The sequence below is a fragment of the Saccostrea echinata genome, unplaced genomic scaffold, assembly GCF_033153115.1.
Source record: "Saccostrea echinata isolate AGI-Se365-2 ecotype Australia unplaced genomic scaffold, CSIRO_AGI_Sech_v1 ptg000001l, whole genome shotgun sequence".
Lineage (NCBI taxonomy): Eukaryota > Metazoa > Mollusca > Bivalvia > Ostreida > Ostreidae > Saccostrea > Saccostrea echinata.
This window is the reverse complement of record NW_026889750.1, coordinates 47636215-47662533: the sequence shown is the minus strand read 5'-3', so window position 1 is coordinate 47662533 and position 26319 is coordinate 47636215. Positions and strand designations below refer to the sequence as shown.

General features: G+C 32.2%; 1 protein-coding gene and 2 long non-coding RNA genes across 3 annotated transcripts; 1 reads left to right on the top strand and 2 right to left on the bottom strand.

Moving 5' to 3' along the window:
- The first annotated feature begins 1530 nt into the window (after positions 1–1530).
- LOC133198007 (uncharacterized) lies at positions 1531–4388 on the top strand. The gene is made up of 9 exons (XM_061334163.1): positions 1531–1599; positions 1687–1792; positions 1914–2066; positions 2243–2578; positions 2704–2772; positions 2920–3098; positions 3305–3467; positions 3993–4105; positions 4326–4388. Exons 1-9 carry the CDS (start codon positions 1531–1533, stop codon positions 4386–4388), a joined length of 1251 nt encoding a protein of 416 aa, XP_061190147.1.
- Positions 4389–9507: 5119 nt separating this feature from the next.
- On the bottom strand, positions 9508–10467 carry LOC133193127 (uncharacterized). Its single transcript, XR_009721883.1, has 2 exons — positions 10339–10467; positions 9508–10178 (listed from the first exon to the last, which is right to left on the bottom strand). It is a non-coding gene; the product is annotated as an uncharacterized LOC133193127 (long non-coding RNA).
- A 450-nt stretch (positions 10468–10917) lies between these two features.
- Positions 10918–16202, bottom strand: LOC133193134 (uncharacterized). Its single transcript, XR_009721884.1, has 4 exons — positions 16026–16202; positions 15790–15900; positions 13910–14004; positions 10918–11021 (listed from the first exon to the last, which is right to left on the bottom strand). It is a non-coding gene; the product is annotated as an uncharacterized LOC133193134 (long non-coding RNA).
- Positions 16203–26319: the final 10117 nt, after the last annotated feature.

Genomic DNA, 26319 nt, shown 5'->3' with positions numbered 1-26319 from the left:
CCTGCAAGAGCTTACGTGAAGTGTGTCAAACAATATTCAGGATACTTCGGTTGTGACAAATGTAATCAACGAGGGTCATACACTGGAAGAATGACATTCCCAGTCACGGACAATCTTGAACTTCGAACAGATGATTCGTTTAGAAACCAAGATCAGGAAGAACATCACAAGCAAAATATGCACTCACCATTTCTTAACCTACCTGTTGACATGGTGTGGGATTTTCCAATAGATTACATGCATCAAGTTTGTCTTGGTGTCACGAAGAAGTTGATCATTTCGTGGGTAAGGAGTCCACGACCAAACGTGAGGCTCTCTGCTGGACATGTTGGACAGATCAGCGCAAAGCTCATATCCTTAGCCCAATTTATGCCATGTGAGTTTTCAAGAAAACCAAGGAGCCTTGACGTGGTAGATCGATGGAAGGCTACAGAATTTCGGCAATTCTTACTGTACACTGGCCAGTTTGCACTTAGAGGCATTTTACCAAATCGCCTGTACAGACATTTCATGTGTTTAAGCATTGCTTTGAACATTCTGGTTAATCAGAGCCTGGTAGCCCATTATTCTGAGTATGCACATCGATTGCTTACATACTTTGTTAGAAAAAGCCGTGAATTATATGGCGAGGAGTTTTGTGTCTACAATGTTCACAGTCTTCTTCATCTAGGGAAAGAAGCCGAAAAATTTGGATCGCTCGACAAATGCGCTGCATGGCCGTTTGAAAATTATATGCAACAACTAAAGCGCAAAATAAGTGGAGGAAACAATCCAGCTGCTCAATTAGTGAAAAGAGTTTTGGAGTCCATGGAATCAGATTGTGAGAAAGATCCAATCAAGGTCAAGAAAATAAGATATAAAAAGCCAAATAATCTGTACCGTACCAACAGGGATAAGTACTGTGAATTAATTCGACCAACAAACAGAGAGGCAAAGTCATTCCTATGCAGAGTGTACCATTCTCCAGAAAATTCATTTACTTATCCATGCAACTCGGACTTGATTGGTCATGCTCAATTTGGAAAACTAAACTACAATGTCAAAACTCTAAATGCAGACGAATTGGTAATAAGATGTTTGAGAATGCCTTCACACCAGGAAAACAAAGTTGTGTTTGTCCCTTTACAACATGACTTTGAGATTTAAATTGTGATGTCCAAATGCAAACTCGCCTTGCTTGTATGGATGTTGATAAACACTATGTATGTGTATTAAGTTATTTCACTGTTAATTTTGTGTGGTGTTCAGACTGAATCATTTGCTAGTGGTCAAAATGCATTTCCACAAACTGTTTCATTTGTAATCGTTGAAAATGAATTTTTTAAAGTAGTTAATTTCCAGTAAACATTGGTCCAATGCAAATAGTGAATGCATGTTTGAAAATTAGTTTGTAAAAATACAAAAAATAAATAGGATGGTTATCATTTGAGTGATTGTTTAATAATTTCTGTTTGCTGCTTACATGGTAAGTTGTCAATTACACTACATCAATAAGAATAATTTTAGAAAGTTTTTTTTTTCCAATAGGATATGTTTGCAGTAGTTCATTTCCCAGATGAGGATTGTGTGGAATGTGTTCCCATGTCATGGTTACATGAGGTATAAAAGTACATGTATTTTCAATCTTTACAAATAAAGTCTTGATTATTTGATTGCATTTATCATACACTTTTTATGAAACTTTAGGGAAAGTGCTATTGGCCTCAAAAGGAGGCAAAGAAAAAAATAAAGAACTTGGCAATTCCAGACAAAGAGAAATGGACTCTGTACAACATTCGGAAACTGGGACAAGGTAAGTTATAAAGTAAATGTAACCTGATAAAGTTTTACAAGTCATTCTCTTTATACTCATAATGTACAGATAAAACTGCATTATTAGAATGATATATAGTGAATGTCTAATGTTTCCATAGATTATGAAGACTATGACACAGCCAGGAAATATTGCAAAAAGGCAGAGGAAACATCAAACTTTGAAACGGATGATGACACAAGAAAGAAGAAGACTCCTGCTAGATTCTACTCCTCCAGTGAGAGTGAAGATGACAATGACATTGATGGAAAAGGTAATTTAACCAATTTTGATAAAATTCAGTTTCTTACTTGTTTAGATGACTTGTAAGCCTGTAGTTAATGAGTAAGGAAGTTTACTGTTTTTCTTAGAAGGTGAAATGAAGTTTCATGGAAGATTTTAAAATGAAACAAAAGCACGTTCAACTAAACTATTATCTTTTAAATCAAGGTTCAGCTGGCCTACCAAAACCACCTAAAGTCATCTCCTCCTTGAAAGGGCTTAAAAGAACTACCAATGACTTAGAAGGGCAAGGAAATTCAGCTCCCTTGAAGAAGAAGTTATTGCTGGCATCAAAAGAAACTGACACTCATCCCTCCCCTCGATCCCCATCTCCACCACCAGCAGTACCAAGGAGTCAGACAGTTACAACTGTTAGGAGGCAGTTGTTATCACCTGTTCGCAGATCACCCAGATCGAAAACAACATTGTCTGGCAGAGAAGAGACCCGAAGAAATCTAGCAACCCCACCCAGAGTGCAGGCCTTGTCAATATCACACACGACAGGTTTGATAAAATTAAATTATAAACCTGTTTAAATTCTGAAATTTTGTTGTTTGCACTTCCTGTGTTGTTGTACATCATGCATCATTAAATTTAGTCATGGTACATGTATTAAATTTATTTTTTAGCATCACGATCTTCAGCTAATTCGGCAGAAAAAGAGGACGTACACAGTGTTCCTGAATTGCTCAGACAGGGTATGTTTAAATTCTCAGTAGTTTTAATTTTTTAATGATTTTTAAAGATATTTTTATAAATATCACTGTTTTTACCTAAATACGTGTGAATGTTTCATGTGTAAGCATATTTTCATGGAAATATGAGAATGTATAAATCATTTTTAGTGCTTGCTAAACTGGACCATCTTCAAAGTGATATGACAGCTTTAAGAAATCATATGACAACTGCAGATGTTGAAGTTGAAGACATTGAAAGTTTCCTTCCATCTCAGAGAAAACTTGATTCAAGTGAAGATATAAAACAATTGGAGGAGAGCTTAGATGAAAGTTCTAGGAAAAAAATGGTAAGGAAAAATAAAATTACATTTGTGTATAAACTAATTAAAAGCTTTTCTGTCTATTACCTAGAATCGCCAAAGAATTTAGGTCAGAAAAAAATCATAATTTAAAACATTTATATGTAAGTTTTGAAAAAAAAAAATTCAACTCTCAATATCTGCTTTAAAGTATCTGTTATATAAGTATCTAATTAATTTAAATTGATTTATAGATTACTTCACTGGCCTCATTGCAAGGAGGGAATGATGCAGGTGAAATTTGCAGGACGGTCATGAGGGCATTGATGACTAACAATGCCATGAGTCAGTACAGTGGAACAGGCCAAAAAGGAAAGCTACCCTTCATTGGTACACCTCTCTACAAGATTATTCTGTGTAAGTCCATATCTTCAATTTCATGTTTTAAAGTGTCTTTGATAATTATTATTTGAGAGCACACTCTAAAGAGTTCTGAATCTGTTTTATGTGTCTGAAGTTTAAGTTAGCTACCTTTAGATCTAAAATGATATAAATTGAAATCTGATTCTGCAATATATTACTCAGTTTGTTGGCAGTTCAAGCAATTTCAATAATTCATTGACCTCTTTATTCGCAATTCTGGAAAAACTACAGCGATTTCTGTTGTTATCAGTACTTTTAATTTTGAACATTTTTCCTGGTGGTAAATGTATTCTGTGTTAAAATTGAAAAAGACTTACCAGTAAGTATTCACACTTTTTTGTCCAAATTTTCTTTTGCTTTTGTAGATATAGGATCCCAAAGCATTCAAATAATTTTGTTTTCATCATACATTAGTATTTAAATCAAAGAAAATTTAAACTATTTATAGAGTACTGGTATGTGATATGAAATGTATGTAAAGAGCTTTTCTAACAGCTTAAACAATTTCTGTTAAAATAGCTGCAGCAAGAAAGGCCTCTAAGAAGACACTAGCATTCCAGGAAATCAAAACAGAAGTGCTTGATGTTTTAAGGAATGCCCCTAATAAGCCAGGGGGAACAAATTACATAAAGGTAATACACATGTACATGTATCTTTTAACTGGTAGTTAGAAAGTTTAGGTAATCTTTATATACTTTTTTCACACACTAATGAAAACAGTTGCATATCATTGTTGGTTATATGTAATATAAATCAAACATTGTTATAATTTTACTTGTATAATTTTTAATAAAAAAATTAATTCATTTTCTTTGTATTACATGTTTAAGTTACTCTGCTCTATGATTACAGAAAAGAGGAAATAAACGAACAAGACCACCTTTGATAGATGAATTTCCGGAGGACTCCAGTTAAAGACGTTTAAAAGATTCGAGATTACAATTTCAAAATTTGATTCATTTCGGTTGTTTATAGCACCAAGACTCATGTACAATAATTCATATTTGTGTACTGTAGAGGACTATTGTGTTTTAAAGTTCAGTTAGAGACTTTTAAAATGATTCAAGCAGGTGCAATTTTAAAATTTGATTCATTTGTTTATAGCACCAAGACTCATGTACAATAATTCATATTTGTGTACTGTAGAGGACTCTTGTGTTTTAAAGTTCAGTTAAAGACTTTTAAAATGATTCAAGCAGGTACAATTTTAAAATTTGATTCATTTGTATAAAGCACCAAGACTCATGTACAATAATTCATTTTTGTGTACTGTAGAGGACTCTTGTGTTTCAAAGTTCGGTTAAAGACTTTTAAAATGATTCAAGCAGGTACAATTTTAAAATTTGAATCATTTGTATATAGCACCAAGACTCATGTACAATAATTCATTTTTGTGTACTGTAGAGGACTTTTGTGTTTATAAGTTTTGAAAAATATGTAAGAATTTTTCATCAATATAAGAACTTTATCATGTTTTCAAAAAGTTGTTCTTATTTTTATATGTAAATAAGAAATAGTTAGAGAATATTTGTAGAAATATTTTCAAAATGTTTCATCCAGATGTTTCAGGAGCATTATCTTACAATGTTTGCAGACAGGTTTTTAGAATGTTGTTTAAAATTTTTATAATGTTTGAAATAATGTAAAAAAAAAATTGAAGTGTTTAAAAACGTTGTAAAATATGTTTCAAAAATATTTCTGCACAATATGGCTTAAAATGTGTTTAAGTAATATTTCAAAAAACATTATTTCAAAACATTTCAGAAAATGTTTTAAAAACGTTTAAAAAAACATACAAAATCACGTGATTAAAACATGTTAAAAAATGTTTTTGCAACATTCTAAGAAAATGTTCTTATAACATTGGGTGAAACATTATGCTAAAATGTTTTAAAGACGTTTAAAAAACCATACAAAATCACGTGATTAAAACATTTTAAAAAATGTTTTTGCAACATTCTAAGAAAATGTTCTTATAACATTGGGTGAAACATTATGCTAAAATGTTTTAAAAACGTTTAAAAAACCATACAAAATCACGTGATTAAAACATTTTAAATAATGTTTTTGCAACATTTTAAGAAAATGTTCTTAAAACATTGGGTGCAACATTATGCTAAAATGTTTTAAAAACGTTTAAAAAACCATACAAAATCACGTGATTAAAACATTTTTAAAAATGTTTTCGTAACATTTTGAGAATGTTTTAAAAACATTTTTAAAATGTTTTTGTGCTAGCTGGGATGGTAAAGGACCCATAGCTTACTGCCCTCATGTATAATTTGGTAATTGTTTAGGAGTAAATAAGATCTTCAAATGCATCTTGAATAATTGAATTTCAAATATATGACCAACTTAGCCTTACCCTCGGGCATGGCCACTGGAACCTGGGAGCAAGAATTTCGCCATTTCTGTTGAGGGCTAGCAGCATATTGTTATTTTGTAAACAATTCACATGCTAGAGGTAAATGAGTAAAAAGGATTTTCAAAGGTGAAATGTGCAGATAATGAACAGTGATCAATCTCACAATACGAATTGTTAACGGAGCAAACACGGACCTTTGAAAACAGAGTTGGGATAAGGTGCCACGTAGGAGTAAGTATCCCCTGCCAACCGCTCACACCAGCCAAGTGCACGTACTTGTCATGATCGGGTAAACGGAAAAATCCGTAATCAATTCAGTGTGAAAATAATGGCCTTACAATTTGTATGAAAGACGTCAGTCAACTATGAGGCGCCGTTTTGGTATTTACTGCAAAAAAGTGATATCACCTATTCGAATAGGTGATATCACCTATTCAATTGGTGATATCACCTATTCGAATAAGTGATATCACCTATTCAGCTTCTGAATAGGTGATATCACCTATTCGAATAGGTGATATCACCTATTCGAATAAGTGATATCACCTATTCGAATAGGTGATATCACCTATTCAATTTGAATGAGTGATATCACCTATTCGAATAGGTGATATCACCTATTCGAATAGGTGATATCACTTATTCGAATAGGTGATATCACTTATTCGAATAGGTGATATCACCTATTCCTTTTGAATAGGTGATATCACTTATTCGAATAGGTGATATCACCTATTCAAATCAAATAGGTGATATCACCTATTCGAATAGGTGATATCACTTATTCGAATAGATGATATCACTTAATCATTTTGAATAGGTGATATCACTTATTCCAATAGGTGATATCACCTATTCAAATTATTTATGAAATAACAACTGCTCCCAAGACTATAGCCTTTAATTCTCATTTACTTTCACTTTCGTTTTATAACTTACCATTCTTGCAGACAATGGATTACAGCTTCGCATTTAGTTTTAAGCAGCCCAGTAGAATTTGTAGTTTGTTTTGCTCACAAATTATATTTATTACACTTATCTATCATGTATACTATAGGAAAATTCAAAGGGTCTGTAAGTCTCGTTGACTTTCACTTTCGTTTTATAACTCCCGGGTACCTGAGCGTTCTTGGAGACAGTGGATTACTTAAGTTGTAAGCATCGCAGTGGAATTATTAAACTTGTAGTTTGTTTTGATTCCCGATTGTTGCAAAGAAGAGGAGAAAATGGATTGATAGATGCAGGTGAATAGCGTTTAATTGCTTTATTTTTTCATTACATAACGTAAACACAAGCTATTCCGAGGGGGCCAAGATTAGCCAACATACTTAAGCATAAAGGGAAAATTAAATCGTTTTTATTCTAAAATCGTCTGTATTCAAAAGGTACGCTTATCTACAGATTGGTTTCATAAATTTAAAGCATTGATTTAGCTTACAATATGGTATAATTTGGAGTATTGGACAGGTATACATGAGATTGGGATATTGAATGCGATGTCATTGAAAGCAAATAAAAAAAATAGATGTACCCAAATGCATCGACCATGGGAATACAAAGTTGAATACCACGTCGATAACATATGATCTTTGTAGAAAACACATTTTTTTTTAATTTAATTACTACAATAAATAAAAATGGTCAGCTCAAAATTGGTCATTCTGTAGGCTACCCTGTCTATTCAGAAATAAAAATGGTCACATACATTCAAAAAATAATTATTTTTTATTCTACAAAGAAGAAGGCATTTTTTCATTTACACATACAAACTGTATTAACTGCCAAGTTTCATGACCCCCCCCCCCCCTTTTCCAATACTTCTACAATTATGAGACAGACTTTTTTTTCTTGAAATAGGCATTTTTCTCCATTTGTCATAACATATTACAGGGCTGCACAAGGTACTGAAAAAGAGACAGCGCTTTGAGTGAATGTGTTATCCATGTATCTGCAAATGAAGCAGATCCCCCAGTTATTATACTCATGGAGAGTGTAACAACTTCCAACTTGTTAATGACGGAACTCCATTTAAATCAGGTACAAGTTAAAGTTTAGGCTGCACAATTCTTTATTACAATATTCAAAACTTAATAATTCAGGATCAAGTTCACACAAGCTCACATTCCATGGTTACTTACAACACCATTATGCTAGAAAAATTTGTTATACACTTTCATGTTAAATAGTCAAATTTGATTGGTTTAAAAAACATTTGTTAACAAGTACTATTACCATACTGCATGCCAGACATTACATCCCAATGGTTGAAAATGCATGACTACGGGTAACAGTATATACAGTAATAAAAAATGTTAACTGTGCAGAATGTTTGCACGTTCGTTTCACCTTGTTGTTTTCTTTAAGGATACACTAAAGGTTTCCAAATGCTAGAATTTAATTTGCATGTAATTCTTTCATTATCAAAGATAACATAATAAAAGTATATATCATTTGAAAGCTTGTTAAATTTACTATTTAATTATCCTAATTTAAACTTTAATTAATGACTTATTTAAAAATTATTTAAATATTAATGTAAATTTTAGTGCCTAAATATTTTATAAATCAACTTTTTTGTATTTAACCCCTCAAAGTGGTCATTTTGCCTCAAGGTAGATTAAAGATTGAACTTCAAAACTGTATCTCAGATTTTTGATAAATCTTCTAATTCAAAAGTTACAGCCATTTGCCCTTCAATGTTACCAATTTATTAGCCTAATTTAACATTTCCCTCAATAATTCCAAAACTAAGCTAGATATCAAAAATCTGAGATACGGTTTTGTGAACACACATTTGAGAAGAAGCCCATCCAATTTTCAGAGAAATTGGTCAATAAATAAGGAAGATGAATCCTTTGAAATAATACCACACACTGTCTGATCTTACTTTACAGTAGAGGGCAAAAACCCATTACACAACAAAATCTGCCAAAGCTAGGAATATATGACACCTTGGAGATTCAGCTTTGGATACCTGTCACTTAGCCATATTTCCTATGCATATTCACAGGAATGGGAGGTTCTTTTCTGTATTTAGATGCTTTTAATTAGTTAAAATAGGTTCAATTCTGAATCAGAAAGATTTCCCGGCAAAATGGCAAGAGCTAAGCTCCACCTCCTATTTTATGGTCATCAGTGATCTGTTAGATCTCCTTCTCTAAATCTAGAGTCCCTGTAGTTTAATTACTGATAATCTCTGTGTGGCTAGTGAAGAATTCCCCAAGTGGTCACAGTGATTTATTGCGTCTTTCATGAGCAGGCAGTCACAGATCAAATCAGAAGCTTCAATAACGGAACATTCACATGTGGTAGTGTTTATGTTTCATTATTGTTAAATAATTAGAAAACCATTTCATAATTACCAAGAATTTTACATGCATTATAAAGCAGTGAATAACTTCTTTTTCTTAGCCAAAAATCTCAAAATTGTTGAAAATCTTGAAAAAAGCCTTTGGTGTATCCTTAAAATGCATTCTATAACAAGAAAAATATTACCTGTTTATTTTGGGTGATGTGAAATTCTTACCCCTTAAAAACCATTGCTGACCGAGGCGAGGTCAGCGATGGTTTTTGTGGTATTACAATTTCACGTTATCCTACTAAACATGTAATATTTTCATGTTATATGTACTTCTATTTGTAAATGTTAATGACTGTGAAAAACATAAATATTTATAAATTAGTAAAATCAATTTAATACACTATGAATACACAAAAGGACAAATTTGTACATAATTCTCTATGATTTGGTTAATTAGTTTATATAAAGGATGTAAATGGACATGACATATCATTGTTAATATTCAAGAAAGTGTTCACTGTTTTTCTTGTAGATGCTCCTTTCCATCTGATGTTTTCCAGGTTTTTGTGAAAAGTTTTCTTAAAAATGGCACCATTCAACTACAAATACTAGCCAGTGGAACTGTGATATCAATCAACTGCTTATGACACTATTAATTGGCAGAGAATTTATTTTTTTTTTATTTGGGACAAGCAATCTGTTTCAAACATTTTATACCTGCAAATTGGTACATGTACTTCATGAAATGCTTGAAGGATGCTAAAGGCTACTGAAATTCCAAGCCAGATGAAATTCAAAAGGATTGATACAAAAGTCATTTGAAGTTTTCTATTCTTAGTGATGAGTGTTTTTCAGGATGCCCTCTGATATCATAGGTACAACTGGTCACTGTCCTTTGTTAGTTACACATACAGACAACTTATTAAGGCAGTGATATAAGTAGCTCGAAGTGATGCTTTATTGTTTTCCTCAGATTTATAACCTGGATTGATCTCTGATGCAGTAATTTAAAGCCATGTCTTTTCACTGTCACAAAGTACTGAAATAAAAATAATTTTGATTAAAATATTTCTTTTAATTCACATCATTAAATTTTTAAGCTACAGAAATTCAAATTAATTACCTATTAGTAAATAGAAATCTTTAATTGATTAGCAAGCCTTTGCATTGTCAGATCCTTTTCTGAAAGGGCCATTTACCTTTAACAATGTCAGGACAGGTGAGGCAACTGGCTGGTCTTCATGCTGGAAGTGTGTGTTAACTCTGTAATCTTTTTAAACAAAACCATCCAGTGATGTCCTAAGATTGCCAGATGAGCAGACATATACCTGTATTTAAGAAAGATTCTGTAACATGACATAGAATTTTTGCACAGCTTGACGCACAACTGATGGTATCTTAGGTGCCTGCAAAATAATAAATCTGGCACATATTTATTTATTTGATACAAATCAGAACAAAATTTGTCCTTTTACAGAACAAATTATTTTCATTTTAAAGAAAAGAGAAATGCATATGTACTGTTTTAATACATATAACCTGTATTATTGGATATTTTCACCCCATTCTAATTTTTAAAATATTCACTCTTTCACCCTTGAAAACAATTTTGCCCTTTTAAAATTTGATCAGACACATTTGTGTTTAAAAGATATATGCTGCCTTCTTCGAATTTGTCCGGTTTTAAATTCACCTACTTGTAAGGAGGGCAGAATGAGAAAAATAAAACTTAACTGGGGCGAAAAATTTCCAGAACAAAGTACCATTACTTGCCTGCCTGTTGTACTATAACTCCTCCAACCTTACAATATTCTATAATCATTGCTTTCATGCCATACCCCCCAGTGGATTGATGGTCTCTTTTCCAAATTATATGCACTTTCTAAAAAAGAATGAATTTGTCAATTTATAAAATTTAGTATTACAAGTTAATAAAGACAGTAAAACAATGTTAACAACATTTATATGCAAATGAACCTCTGTACAAATCACTTATAAATGATTCACAACTTGTATGGAATATATCGAATACCCTTAATTTTGACATTTGGAAACCCTTTGTTAAGGCCAAACAAAAAATATGTGTGGTTCTGGTTACACCTCCAAAAAAAAATAGGGAAGGTGGGTAGGGATTTTTTTTTTTTTTTTTTTTTTTTTTTTAACAAAATGATTTTCTAAATTTTTCCAAATAATACCTATTTCTTTTCGTTAGCATAAGTGAACTATTTTATGTGTAGAGTGTTAGATATGTTTTCTCTTAAGCATATGGATTAGATATGTGCTTTAATGTGTGAATAAAATGTCTTGGGTATTTAAACAGTTGTTTGCTGATTCTATTCATTCGAGTTCATACTCATCCAGAAAATACAATGTTTGAAGAAAATCAGCATGAGCAAATTGAATTATTTAACTGTTATTTGGATATTATATTTTCTTTTTTTAGAATGTTAAGTTTTTACGAAGATGATAAGTGCTGTCCTTGTTTTTAAAGGATGATATTAATTTCAGAATTGTATATTATAAGTAAAATTAATGGATATCTTAAGCATTATACATTAAATCTTAAATATAGATCATGATTTCTCCATCGGAATCTGCTGCGGAAGTCTTTATACAGGTATATAAAATCTAAAATTGTATATTATAGAATGCGAAAAAACAGAAATATTTTGTGAAGAGCTGAGTATATAAATCATAACTAATAAATGTTTTGTTTATTTTGAATTCAGTCTTTTCCAACTATGGTTCAGAAAAGAAATGTTTTATTTGTGGATGAACAGAGTGAAGGAGAAAATAAGTGGCATTTCGATGTGGCGTGAAATATACTAGTCAACATTGGTAGGGGGCACCCTAGTTATGAATATGAAACAAATATTTTTAAATCAGCAAGATGTGTTTGTGAAACACTGATGCCCCCGAATGGCATCTTATGGCGAAGGTTAAAGTTTCTCAAATGCAAGTCAAAATCCAGGCCAAAAGATAAAAAATGTTAAATTTGAAAGCCCTAGCTGCAACTGTTCAAAAGTTATGGCAAAGGTTAAAGTTTTTTAAAAGTAAGTAAAACATCACGGTCAAGGTCAAAGTTGTTGGTATCCAAAGAAAGGTCTTGTTACAAGGATTACATATGTGAAGTATGAAAGCCCTAGCTCCAACCGTTCAAAAGTTATGGCCAAGGTTAAAGTTTTTCAAAAGTAGGTCAAACTCTAAGGTCAAGGTCAAAAGGTCATAGTTGTTGGTATTCAAAGAAAGGCCTTGTAACAAAGAATACACATGTGAAGTTCGAAACCCCAAGCACCAACTGTTCAGAAGTTATGGTCAAGGTTAAAATCTCATAAAATTTTGCAAAAGTGGGTCAAACTCCAACATCAAGGTCAAAAGGTCAAATATGATGGTACCCAAAGAAAGGTCTTGTCACAAAGAATACACATGTGAAATATGAAAGTCATAGCTCTAACCAATCAAAGTTATGGGCAAGGTTAAAATTGACAACAGACAGATAGACAAACAGATAAACAGACAAACAGACAGACAGGACAAAAACAATATACCCTCGGGATCTTTCGATCCAGGGGCATAAAAATAATGAAAACACAATCTTTTCTTTTTGTAAAAAATAAAGTCCAAGGTGAACATCCTTTTGTTTAAAATCAGTGTTTATAAATGAAATTAATTACTTTTATCCAGAATAGTTCTTATTTTACTTAATAATAAATTTTGAATGATAAACTTTTAAGAGCTGTCAGAGGAAAAGAATGTGACACCTATACTTTGTACAGTAATGTTTAAAACAAAATAAATCACCTAAGCAAGATGACATAGAATGATTCAAATTCGTCAGAATTACAAATATTTAATATTATTAAAATTTTAAATCCTTTCATGAAACCTTTTTGCCTCATTGAAGACTTCATACTTCCAAGCTCATTTCTCATATATATTGGTGTTTTGCAAGTTGACTTTATTCAGGTGAAATCAGCAGTCTTCTTTTTCACGGTTCCTCATGAACTGCTTTTTTTTTCTACTTTCGGTTTAAAAGAAACGATCCTGATATAAATTATTTAATAATTTACAAGTTAATTTATCTTACACATTGGGCTAATTCTTGCGTAATCAATGCAATCAAATAAATGTTTTCTCATGTTATCTTCCCTCTAACTCCAAAAAACGTTACCTGGCCAGCTGTCTGTGTGCTTTCAAGCGAGAAGTGATTTCCTATCCTGACTTCACACCTTTGCGTGCATTAATAATAAAGAGACTAATCAGCATGCACTTGTTATAAACCAGCTGTAAACAGAGCAACTAACTGAATCTCGCCACTCTTGGGCATATTTATTTAATTTTGGCAACCAAAAAACAAACAAACAAAAAACATGGCGCTGGAAAAAGGTATACTGCTGCGCCATGCTAGCTTGCTTTAGATTTAACACCATCAAACACTTGCACTACGTGTTGAAATGATTTTTGCATGGAGGTCGCCATTGCTGGAACTAAAACTAATACCGAAGTGGATGACGGAAATCACGGAAAATTCCGGAAAATAAATATGAAAATTGCCAGAAAAAAGTTAAGGGTCGGGGATCTAAAATAGGGACGGTCGGGTAACGGGAACCACACATATTTTTTTATTTGGCCTAATTATATTCCATACATGATTGAGCTGTCACCTGATGAACCTTTAATTCTTTTCTATTTTTTATATGCTTTATATGTATATGAATTATAAGAGTAAATGTAAGTCCAAAAACTTATTTTGTGACATCAATTTCATACCTGTATTTGAGTTGCCTTTTTGAGGATATACCAGGTAGATTATTCAAAGTCGATGTACATGTAGTCTTACATGCTGCAGTTCTCTTGTACTTTAGCTATAAAATAAATTTTAATGTATACAATTGTGTAAGATGAAAGAATATTTCAAACACTGAAACAGACTGAAACCTTAACAGACCAAAACTTTAACCAAAATATCCTCTATAACATGCTCTCTGAATGAAGAGTATGGTCATATAATTATTGCAGTCATATGAATTTTGTTCAATGATAAATGCAGAGAGAATTTGCAGAATATATAAAGAAAGTCTTATTGTTGGGAAATAAGCAGGTCCAGTACAATCTCTTAATTTAGCTATATAGCTTGAAATAGCTATATAGCTTTATTAAGCTATTCAAAATAGCTTAACTTAGCTATTTATATGCAGTTTTTCACAAAAATTATTTTGGTAAGAAATAGACAAAAAGTTGCATGTATTTGACCATTCATATATGTGCTATGGGCTATCGAAACAACAAGCAAAATCAAAGATATCTCCAACTTTGCAACTTTTGAATACTTTTAAGCAAAAGATAAATTTCTATTATTTGAGTAACTGTCCACTACCTTGTGTGCATTGAGGCATGGATAAGTATGATTGCTTCTCATTGTACTGAATTATTACCAATCAATTATCTTCTTGACCATAATTGGCCTCCTTTATAATTTCATTGAAGAAGTAACTGTATCAATTGCGCATGTAGCCTAAAAACTTTTAGAACTTTGAGTACAAAGTCTCTTTTGTTTCTATTTTCCTAATTATCTCCCCTTGTTTAAGGGTCACAACCCTAGTTTTAGTATAAACGGAAGCCCTTGGCCCAAGGATACCCTGTGACAAATTTGACAATAATTGGCCAAAGGGTTCTTGAGTTATGGCCCATATTCTAAAAAGTTTACGCACACCGCACAAATGGCCATAGCATTAGCTCTTTGGGCATTTGGCTCAGAAGAGCTAAATATGAACCTCTTACATTGATTTTTGGTTGATATTTTTTACAGTTTTTTTATGAACAATGTACAGTATTTTCACCCAAATTCCAGTATTTTGAGGACTGCTGTACAGTATTTGGGCCTAAAAATTATTACATGAATGCAAGGAGATTTTAATGAGTGAGTTTTATAATGCATCAATTTCAGATGAGTTCAAGGTTGAGTATCATCACTGCACCAAGGTGCGACTTTTTGTGCATGCTGAGAAAAGTACACATTTAAGAAAAACTGATATAAAATAGCTAAATTAAGCTATTCTGAATATAGTTAGAATAATCTAACTGTGTCTCGGGACAAGCCCTCACCACAGTTAGAATACCTCCCATATACTTGCAATGTAGCAAATCGGAGTGGATCCAATCCGAAATGATTTTGAAGAATACAAAAGGAGTTGCATTGAAAATAACTACCAAATTAATCATAACAAACATTTTTGAGATTGTATATGCCTTTTAACCTACAAATTAATCCATATATATACGAAAATTCAACTCATTTTCTCAACGTTTTTTCCTCGCTTCAAATTTAACGCCATGTTGACATTCGGAACTCTCTGGATTCTTCATACAAAATGCAGAGAATTCGAGTTATCGCCCGTGTTTATTTTGCTACATTGCGAATACACGGAACAAATTCTATCGTTAAACCGGGTCCGTAGGACAATATCATTTTAACAATAGAACGTTCTATCTATTCTGAATAGCTTAATAAAGCTATATAGCTAAATCAAAAGATTGTACTGGACCTGATAAGTGCTTTCAAACATTGAATACTTATAAAACTAGACCCACTGACATGCAACAGCTTAATTTCTGTTGATAAATGAAGTGTATTCTGACAAATTATTTACCCAAACAAAGGTGATGCTGTCACAAGATGACGTTCGTACCCATCTGACACTTACACTACTCCTCCTTAATCAGCTGGTAATAACATCATTATCCTCGAATTCAAGAAAAATCTGTTAATAAATTAGTTGTAATGATGATAACAAAACTATTCTAATCAGATACAAATGTATAATATAAGACTTCTATTTCACCCACGAATACCCAAGAAACAGGTGACATTCTCTGACTTGTTTACCTGTACTTCGATCGAAATTCTCCTCCTGCTCGCACCCAAGCTTTTATGACACTCAATTTATCCATCGTAAGTCAGAGAACCCTTCGGCTTTGTACAACTGCTTAAACTTTCCTTATACGCTTTGTGTAAACCATAAACATGCATAACCCAATACACATCTTGCATCTCCATGTGTGAGGTACCCGGTGTAACCGTGATTTCTGTCGCTAGTGCTCAGGGTCGCTCTTAATAGAATATATAGGGAAAAGAGCGACTCAAATCACTGGCCTCTGCGCATGCCTGGGGATTTTAGTCGCTTCAAATCAAAGCGGTGCTCTACTGGTTTTAAATCCACGGTAATAGTATCCGAAGTCTTAGCTTTTAGTGTTTTATTTATTTATTTTAATCCTAAAAGTATGCAAAACAATTATATATGTTATTTAAAACTTAATATTGAATTTTCTTCGTATAGCATTATTATTAAATAATGTTTTAGATTTCTAAAATCTATGTATTTTCTAAAAGGAAATAAACGACTTCAAATTTAATTAAAAATTTTGTAAATTGAATATATATTTAAAAAGAAAAGAAGGGGGGAAAACATGCTACGGTTAACAATCTCTCAGTCATTTGTTCAACAGGTGTGAACCATGCCCAGGGCGTTATCTTAGACAGGTGTCAACAATTACCTGTTTGTTAATAACTCACAAACACAGCTCCCCGTGGTCAATTTTTACCAAAGGTGTGAAGTGTGTTTTTATAACCACTTCATTATATACACTTGTATTTTGTCTTCAATGAACCATAAATACCTGTATTTCACCAGAATATAAAGTGATAATTCTTATCTCATTTCGACCTATTTTTTATTTAACATAAAAATTAAATGACGGGAAAATAATTCTGAACAAATAAATAATGACGACATAATAATTTTAAATACGTTTAGGGTGGTTGGCCACTTGTCCGTCGAAATGATAAGAAAAAGTGAAAAGAAATGGATGTGGTTTTAATTTTATGTAGCTGATATAAATTTTGAGTTTAATAAATCTGAATATGAAGAATTGAAGAAACATTATCTTAAACAAATCAAGAGCGTCGGTGATTTCAGTCGCTCTTCAAAATTACGGTTTCATGTTCAATTGTTTTAAACGAACCGACTAGTATGCCTTCTGTTACAACATTAAATAGAAAAACGGGATGCAGTTTTGATTTAAAGTAGATTATCTGAGTTTAGTTCAATATTTCTAGGGAAAAAATCGGAAAACGTTATTTTAAATTTATTTAGTTATTCGGTCGCTCTTCAAAAGGGGGTTTCATAACCTACCAGAATTATATTTCCATCTCTAACAACTTAAAAAATTGGATGCAGTTATGACAAAGAGTAGACGATAAAAGGTTAGTTTAATAATTCTAGAGAAAAAATTCGAATAATAATTATGAGCATCGGTGATTTCTGTCGCTCGTCAGAAATCCATCAGAAGCTACTAGTTCACGGTCTGTACCAACTTAAGGAAATTAAAATGGATGCAGGTTTAGCTAAAAAAAAGAAAATCGAAGTGTAGTTTAATAATTCTACATGAAAATATTAGGGAAAATAATTATTTTGAATTAGTTATGAGCATCAGTGATTTGAGTCGCTCTTCAAAATGGCGATTTCAGAATTTATCAGAACTAACATATTTATCGCCTGTAAAACCAGTAAATAGTGGAATTTGATGCCGGTTTCATTTGAAATAGATAATCTAAGTGTGGTTTAACAATTCTACATGAAAATATTAGGGAAAATAATTATTTTGAATTAGTTATGAGCATCAGTGATTTGAGTCGCTCTTCAAAATGGCGATTTCAGAATTTATCAGAACTAACATATTTATCGCCTGTAAAACCAGTAAATAGTGGAATTTGATGCTGGTTTCATTTGAAATAGATAATCTAAGTGTGGTTTAACAATTCTACATGAAAATATTAGGGAAAATAATTATTTTGAATTAGTTATGAGCATCAGTGATTTGAGTCGCTCTTCAAAATGGCGATTTCAGAATTTATCAGAACTAACATATTTATCGCCTGTAAAACCAGTAAAAAGTGGAATTTGATGTCGGTTTCATTTGAAATAGATAATCTAAGTGTGGTTTAACAATTCTACATGAAAATATTAGGGAAAATAATTATTTTGAATTAGTTATGAGCATCAGTGATTTGAGTCGCTCTTCAAAATGGCGATTTCAGAATTTATCAGAACTAACATATTTATCGCCTGTAAAACCAGTAAAAAGTGGAATTTGATGCTGGTTTCATTTGAAATAGATAATCTAAGTGTGGTTTAACAATTCTACATGAAAATATTAGGGAAAATAATTATTTTGAATTAGTTATGAGCATCAGTGATTTGAGTCGCTCTTCAAAATGGCGATTTCAGAATTTATCAGAACTAACATATTTATCGCCTGTAAAACCAGTAAATAGTGGAATTTGATGCTGGTTTCATTTGAAATAGATAATCTAAGTGTGGTTTAACAATTCTACATGAAAATATTAGGGAAAATAATTATTTTGAATTAGTTATGAGCATCAGTGATTTGAGTCGCTCTTCAAAATGGCGATTTCAGAATTTATCAGAACTAACATATTTATCGCCTGTAAAACCAGTAAATAGTGGAATTTGATGTCGGTTTCATTTGAAATAGATAATCTAAGTGTGGTTTAACAATTCTACATGAAAATATTAGGGAAAATAATTATTTTGAATTAGTTATGAGCATCAGTGATTTGAGTCGCTCTTCAAAATGGCGATTTCAGAATTTATCAGAACTAACATATTTATCGCCTGTAAAACCAGTAAATAGTGGAATTTGATGCTGGTTTCATTTGAAATAGATAATCTAAGTGTAGTTTAATAATTCTACATGAAAATATTAGGGAAAATAATTATTTTGAATTAGTTATGAGCATCAGTGATTTGAGTCGCTCTTCAAAATGGCGATTTCAGAATTTATCAGAACTAACATATTTATCGCCTGTAAAACCAGTAAATAGTGGAATTTGATGCTGGTTTCATTTGAAATAGATAATCTAAGTGTAGTTTAATAATTCTACATGAAAATATTAGGGAAAATAATTATTTTGAATTAGTTATGAGCATCAGTGATTTGAGTCGCTCTTCAAAATGGCGATTTCAGAATTTATCAGAACTAACATATTTATCGCCTGTAAAACCAGTAAATAGTGGAATTTGATGTCGGTTTCATTTGAAATAGATAATCTAAGTGTGGTTTAACAATTCTACATGAAAATATTAGGGAAAATAATTATTTTGAATTAGTTATGAGCATCAGTGATTTGAGTCGCTCTTCAAAATGGCGATTTCAGAATTTATCAGAACTAACATATTTATCGCCTGTAAAACCAGTAAATAGTGGAATTTGATGCTGGTTTCATTTGAAATAGATAATCTAAGTGTAGTTTAATAATTCTACATGAAAATATTAGGGAAAATAATTATTTTGAATTAGTTATGAGCATCAGTGATTTGAGTCGCTCTTCAAAATGGCGATTTCAGAATTTATCAGAACTAACATATTTATCGCCTGTAAAACCAGTAAAAAGTGGAATTTGATGTCGGTTTCATTTGAAATAGATAATCTAAGTGTGGTTTAACAATTCTACATGAAAATATTAGGGAAAATAATTATTTTGAATTAGTTATGAGCATCAGTGATTTGAGTCGCTCTTCAAAATGGCGATTTCAGAATTTATCAGAACTAACATATTTATCGCCTGTAAAACCAGTAAATAGTGGAATTTGATGCTGGTTTCATTTGAAATAGATAATCTAAGTGTAGTTTAATAATTCTACATGAAAATATTAGGGAAAATAATTATTTTGAATTAGTTATGAGCATCAGTGATTTGAGTCGCTCTTCAAAATGGCGATTTCAGAATTTATCAGAACTAACATATTTATCGCCTGTAAAACCAGTAAATAGTGGAATTTGATGCTGGTTTCATTTGAAATAGATAATCTAAGTGTAGTTTAATAATTCTACATGAAAATATTAGGGAAAATAATTATTTTGAATTAGTTATGAGCATCAGTGATTTGAGTCGCTCTTCAAAATGGCGATTTCAGAATTTATCAGAACTAACATATTTATCGCCTGTAAAACCAGTAAATAGTGGAATTTGATGCTGGTTTCATTTGAAATAGATAATCTAAGTGTAGTTTAATAATTCTACATGAAAATATTAGGGAAAATAATTATTTTGAATTAGTTATGAGCATCAGTGATTTGAGTCGCTCTTCAAAATGGCGATTTCAGAATTTATCAGAACTAACATATTTATCGCCTGTAAAACCAGTAAATAGTGGAATTTGATGCTGGTTTCATTTGAAATAGATAATCTAAGTGTAGTTTAATAATTCTACATGAAAATATTAGGGAAAATAATTATTTTGAATTAGTTATGAGCATCAGTGATTTGAGTCGCTCTTCAAAATGGCGATTTCAGAATTTATCAGAACTAACATATTTATCGCCTGTAAAACCAGTAAAAAGTGGAATTTGATGCCGGTTTCATTTGAAATAGATAATCTAAGTGTGGTTTAACAATTCTACATGAAAATATTAGGGAAAATAATTATTTTGAATTAGTTATGAGCATCAGTGATTTGAGTCGCTCTTCAAAATGGCGATTTCAGAATTTATCAGAACTAACATATTTATCGCCTGTAAAACCAGTAAAAAGTGGAATTTGATGCCGGTTTCATTTGAAATAGATAATCTAAGTGTAGTTTAATAATTCTACATGAAAATATTAGGGAAAATAATTATTTTGAATTAGTTATGAGCATCAGTGATTTGAGTCGCTCTTCAAAATGGCGATTTCAGAATTTATCAGAACTAACATATTTATCGCCTGTAAAACCAGTAAATAGTGGAATTTGATGCTGGTTTCATTTGAAATAGATAATCTAAGTGTGGTTTAACAATTCTACATGAAAATATTAGGGAAAATAATTATTTTGAATTAGTTATGAGCATCAGTGATTTGAGTCGCTCTTCAAAATGGCGATTTCAGAATTTATCAGAACTAACATATTTATCGCCTGTAAAACCAGTAAATAGTGGAATTTGATGCCGGTTTCATTTGAAATAGATAATCTAAGTGTAGTTTAATAATTCTACATGAAAATATTAGGGAAAATAATTATTTTGAATTAGTTATGAGCATCGGTGATTTGAGTCGCTAGTGCTCTTTCCATATTGTATCAGAAACTATTATTTTACGGTCTGTAACAACTTTATAAAAAATTCAAATGGATTCAAGTTTGATTTCAAATAGATAATGCAAGTGTATAGTTTAATCATTATAGATAAAAAAAATAATCCGAAAAATAATTAATTTAAATAAGTTATTGGCGATTTCGGTCGCTCTTCAAATATTATCAGAACGGTTTAGTTTCACGTTAGCAGGTTGGTAACAATTTAAATAATTGGAAATCAATGCAGTTTGAAGTGAAAGAATATTATAAAACCACACCTAGTGTAAATTAGAAAATATTATGCCATGTTATATTCATTTTTTTAAAACGCTACTCAATAACTCTCATAAAGGTATAGGCACTTTAACGGTTTAAAACAAATATAATTTTTTGAACCGATCAATTACCGATTAACTGAATTTTTGAGGATACGACTTTTCACCCATTTTCCCTTATAACCAGATATATGCATGCCAGAAATCTACACAATATATAATCCAATTAATTGCATGAATAATTAATCTACCGGTAAATGAAACGATGAAATATTATACAATTATGGACTCTTTCGATGGCGAATATGGTTTGTTATTCACCAGAAAAATATTAATATTGACCGAGGCGAAGCCGAGGTCAATATTAATATTTTTCTGGTGAATAACAAACCATATTCACCATCGAAAGAGTCCATAATTGTTTTATTATATAGTCAGGATTTAATGAATAAGACATTGAAAGCCGCCTGACGATTCCATTTTCATTAACGAACTTCTGTCGTAGAAAAATAAAAAATGTCCAGATTACAACCTATAACCTCCGTGTTTTCCTTTTGATGTGCGTAAGACATCGAAATGTTAGAAAATAATCCTGCGATAGACTTGCGAAACAATTTTTCCTGCTCATATATTCAGCTAGCTCCGACCGTTGCAACCATTGTTAAATTCAACGTTGTTTAGGGTATTGATTGTGACGTCACAATGCCACTGCACGCGCACTGACCCTCCGGTGAATACGGCTTCAAATCCGGTGAATATGTAGTGTTATGAACTGTTTGCGTTTGTATAGATTATATAGGGGCTATTTATAGACTATATAATATAGTTTTTTACTTTAATACATGTAGTACATGTATAATTATAACAATCCCTATTCATTCGAATTTTTAGCATACGCTACGGCTGTAACAAAAAGGTGCTTTACAGTAAAGTGCATTTATGATTCTTTGTTCGTTACTTTATTCTCTTGTGCCTTGTATATTTTGATCTAGTATTAATTTGTTACCTGTTAGATTGCTTAGTAATCTGGCACCAGTTACAAGCAGATGCCTTCATTACAAGTTTCTTATGATCTTGTACCTGTTATAAGTATGGTGCTCTATAATTAAGTACCTCTTAATGGTTGGATCAACTTAGATGACTTACAATCTGATACCTGTAACAGGCAAGTTGCTTTATTATCTGTACCTGTAACAGATGGGGTGCCTTATAATCTTGTACCAGTTACATGTAAATGTAATATGCTTTGATATAATCTGGTATCTGACATTAGAGAACTTAATGATTTCATTCCTGTAACCAATAAGGGTGCTCACAAATCTACACCTGTAACCAATACGGTTGTTAAATATCTATTACTTGACAACAATAAGTTGCTTCATAATCTGGCACCTGTTACAGATAGGGTGCTCTATTATCTGATACCTGAAACCAACATGGTGTTTTACAATTTGGCACCTATTACAGGTAGGGTGCCTTATAATCTAATACCTGTTACATATAGAATGTTTTGTAATCTCATACTTGTTATAGGTATATTTTTTTAATCATCTGGTAGCAATTACCGGTAGTTTGCCTAATAATCTGATACCTGTTACTAATATGATGATTTATAATCTGGCACCGTTATCTGTTACACGTAGGATACTTGATTTAAACAATATTTATTCAGAATACGGAATAGATTGGGCAACAGGCAATGCCTATAAATACCCTCTCTATACAAGAATCAAGGTTACAAATACAATGAACTGAGTGAATATATGTATTACAATTATACGGGTAAACTTACACACACACACACACACGCACACACAAAGATCCAGATGAATTAAGCATAACACAGAATTGTATTAATAACATATAGTGAAAAGAATATATTAAAATGAAATGTATTTGAAAACGTTTTGTTAACCATATATATTCCATCCTCGCAAGCCAGGGGTCCTGAGTCGACACGTTGCCGTCCAACGGTAACGTATTGACTCAGAACCCCTGGCTTACGTGGATGGATGTATTCTTGTACATAATTTGTATGTTGATGTTCGTTTGATACGAAAACTCCGAACACCCATGTAAAAAAATCTTTAGCTCATACGATACACCTAGCTCAGGTTGTGGGTCTTTTCTTAGTTTATTTCTTTGTATGCTATATGCTGGACAATTCATAAATTAGTGCTCATTATGGTAATCACACCTAGGACAAGATGCATCAGCTATTATATAATGATTGTTTAAGTTTGCATTAAGGTTATTAGCTTTATTGCGAAATTGACAGTGAAGTATATTCTCTTTTCTGTTACCATTGTTAAAATATTTACAACTGTTAAATGGTCGTTTAATTTTTATTTTTGACTTAAAAAATTAATAAAGAAGGTGACATTTTTACATCAGAGCTAAGATTCTTCCACAGTTTTATAGTTGAAGGAATAAAACTTGTAGTAAGATACAGTTCTACATTATGGTTAGAGAAAGATTACTTCTGTCTGATCTCAATCTGTAAGAATGATGCGCTGGTTGGAAAGGCTGTCATAAATCGCTAAGATAAATATGGGGCAATACCGTGGACAATTTTATAAAATAATATTAGTTTATGATTTATTCTTTTCTGATGTAATGGCTCCCAAAAGAGTTCAGCGTATAGAATTGATCTTGAAGAATTTACCCTTAGACCAGTAATAATTCTTGCAGCTTCTACTTGGACCTTTTCTAACAATTCTGTATTTTCCTGAGACCAGTTATCCAGTACCACATATGCGTATTCTAGGACCGGTCTAATGAAAGCAAGATATATCGTATTAAGAAATTTCTATCAAGTGTGTGCTTTAATAATCTCAAAATATTTAATCTGTTACAAGTTTTTTTTCGTAAATAGCAGAGATATGGTTACTAGGGCCCCGCTCTGCGGGCGCCCTATAGTGATCAGTCTGTCCGTCTGTCCGTCCGAGATCTCTTGTCCGGAGCATATCTCCTCTCTCCTTGGCCCAATCTGGCTCATACTTCACCCACAGAGTGTCTATGGGTAAAGGGTATGCAGTGACGTTGAACCATGTTTCTAGGTCAAAGGTTAAGGTCATAGCAGAATTATATGAAAATCCTTGTCCGCACCATATCTTCTCTCCGCTTGGTCCAATGTGGCTCATACTTCACTCACAGAGTGCCACTGGTCAATGGATGTGCAGTGACCTTGAACTAAGTTTCTAGGTCAAGGGTCAAGGTCAAAAACAGCCTCTCTGTTCAAAATTTTTGTTTGGTGCATAATTTCTTTCCCTTAAGTCCAGTCAGCCTCAAACTTAACCAATTAACTTAAGGTACGAAACATTTGTGATTTTCCTTCCATATTTTGATAGAGGATGTGCAACATTCGTAATTTTTGTGCCGTTTATTGATAGAGGGTATGGAGCACTCGTGATTTCGTGCCATTTTTTATTATAAAAAGGATGACATGGAAGCCCTTTAGACTCAAACAACACATCCCTTAATAGTACACAAATGGTCCTCTTCAAAATAAACCCTTTTCAGCTACCTTACATTTTTATGTTCATTGCTGAAAGCGGGGCCCTTTGAGATGGCCACCATCTCAATGATATCTAGTTCCAACTACCATCGGACTGCAGGTGAAGCCCTAGATGTATATGGCTACTGGATTGTTCAATAATGTCCCCATTTCCTCCAAAATGTCTGGAAAAAGTCGCTGCTTTCTTGTAAAATTAAAATCTTTAAAATCTACAGCCCAAGAGTTGGACCATTTCTTTATTTTTCCAAGATCGGCTGTAAGAGATAATGCAGGAGTAAAAATATCGGCGCCTATTATAGCAAACAATGATGTTTCCGCAAATAAACGAATACCATTATGTATGCCTTCGGTTACTGTATATCATTAATGTATATTAAGAATAAAAATGGGCCTAGCACAGATCCCTGAGGTACTCCCGCATCAACAGTTTTAAATGTTGATGAAAAACCTTCAATATTTACTTTTTGTTGCCTGTCAGTAAGGTAATCTTTAATCCAGCCCAAAATATTATTTTGGAAGCCTATTTTTCTCAAGTTTAAAGATAAGTCCTTTATGCCAAACCCTGTCAAAGGCCTTTGAAATATCACAGAATATAAATCTAACTTCCCGGCCTTTATCAAGATTTGAAATAATTTTATCATATATTTCAACTAGTTGATTTACAGTAGAGTCACCAGGTTGAATCCCATATTGGTTTTTTGATAATAATTCGTAGTCTTTTATATAATTAAACATATACTTGAAAAGTATTTTTCCATGACTTTGCTATGAGGCGCCGTTTTGGTTTTAACTGCCAAAACGTGATATTGCCTATTGGAATAGGTGATATCACCTATTCGAATAAGTGATATCACCTATTCAGCTTTTGAATTTATAATGAATTATTAAGAAATGATTTTGTGTTTCAAATGTCTATGATAAAAAAAGAAGTATGATATAAAACCGGTATGATAAAAAACGAATTGTACTGTATTACCTATTCGAATAGGTGATATCACTTATTCGAATAGGTGATATCACCTATTCAGCACGAATAGGTGATATAACCTATTCATTTCCAATAGGTGATATCACCTATTCGAATAAGTGATATCACCTATTCGAATAGATGATATCACCTATTCAATTTGAATGAGTGATATCACTTATTCGAATAGGTGATATCACCTATTCGTATAGGTGATATCACCCATTTGAATAGGTGATATCACTAAATGGCAATACATACCAAAACGGCGCCTCATACTTTGCAGACAT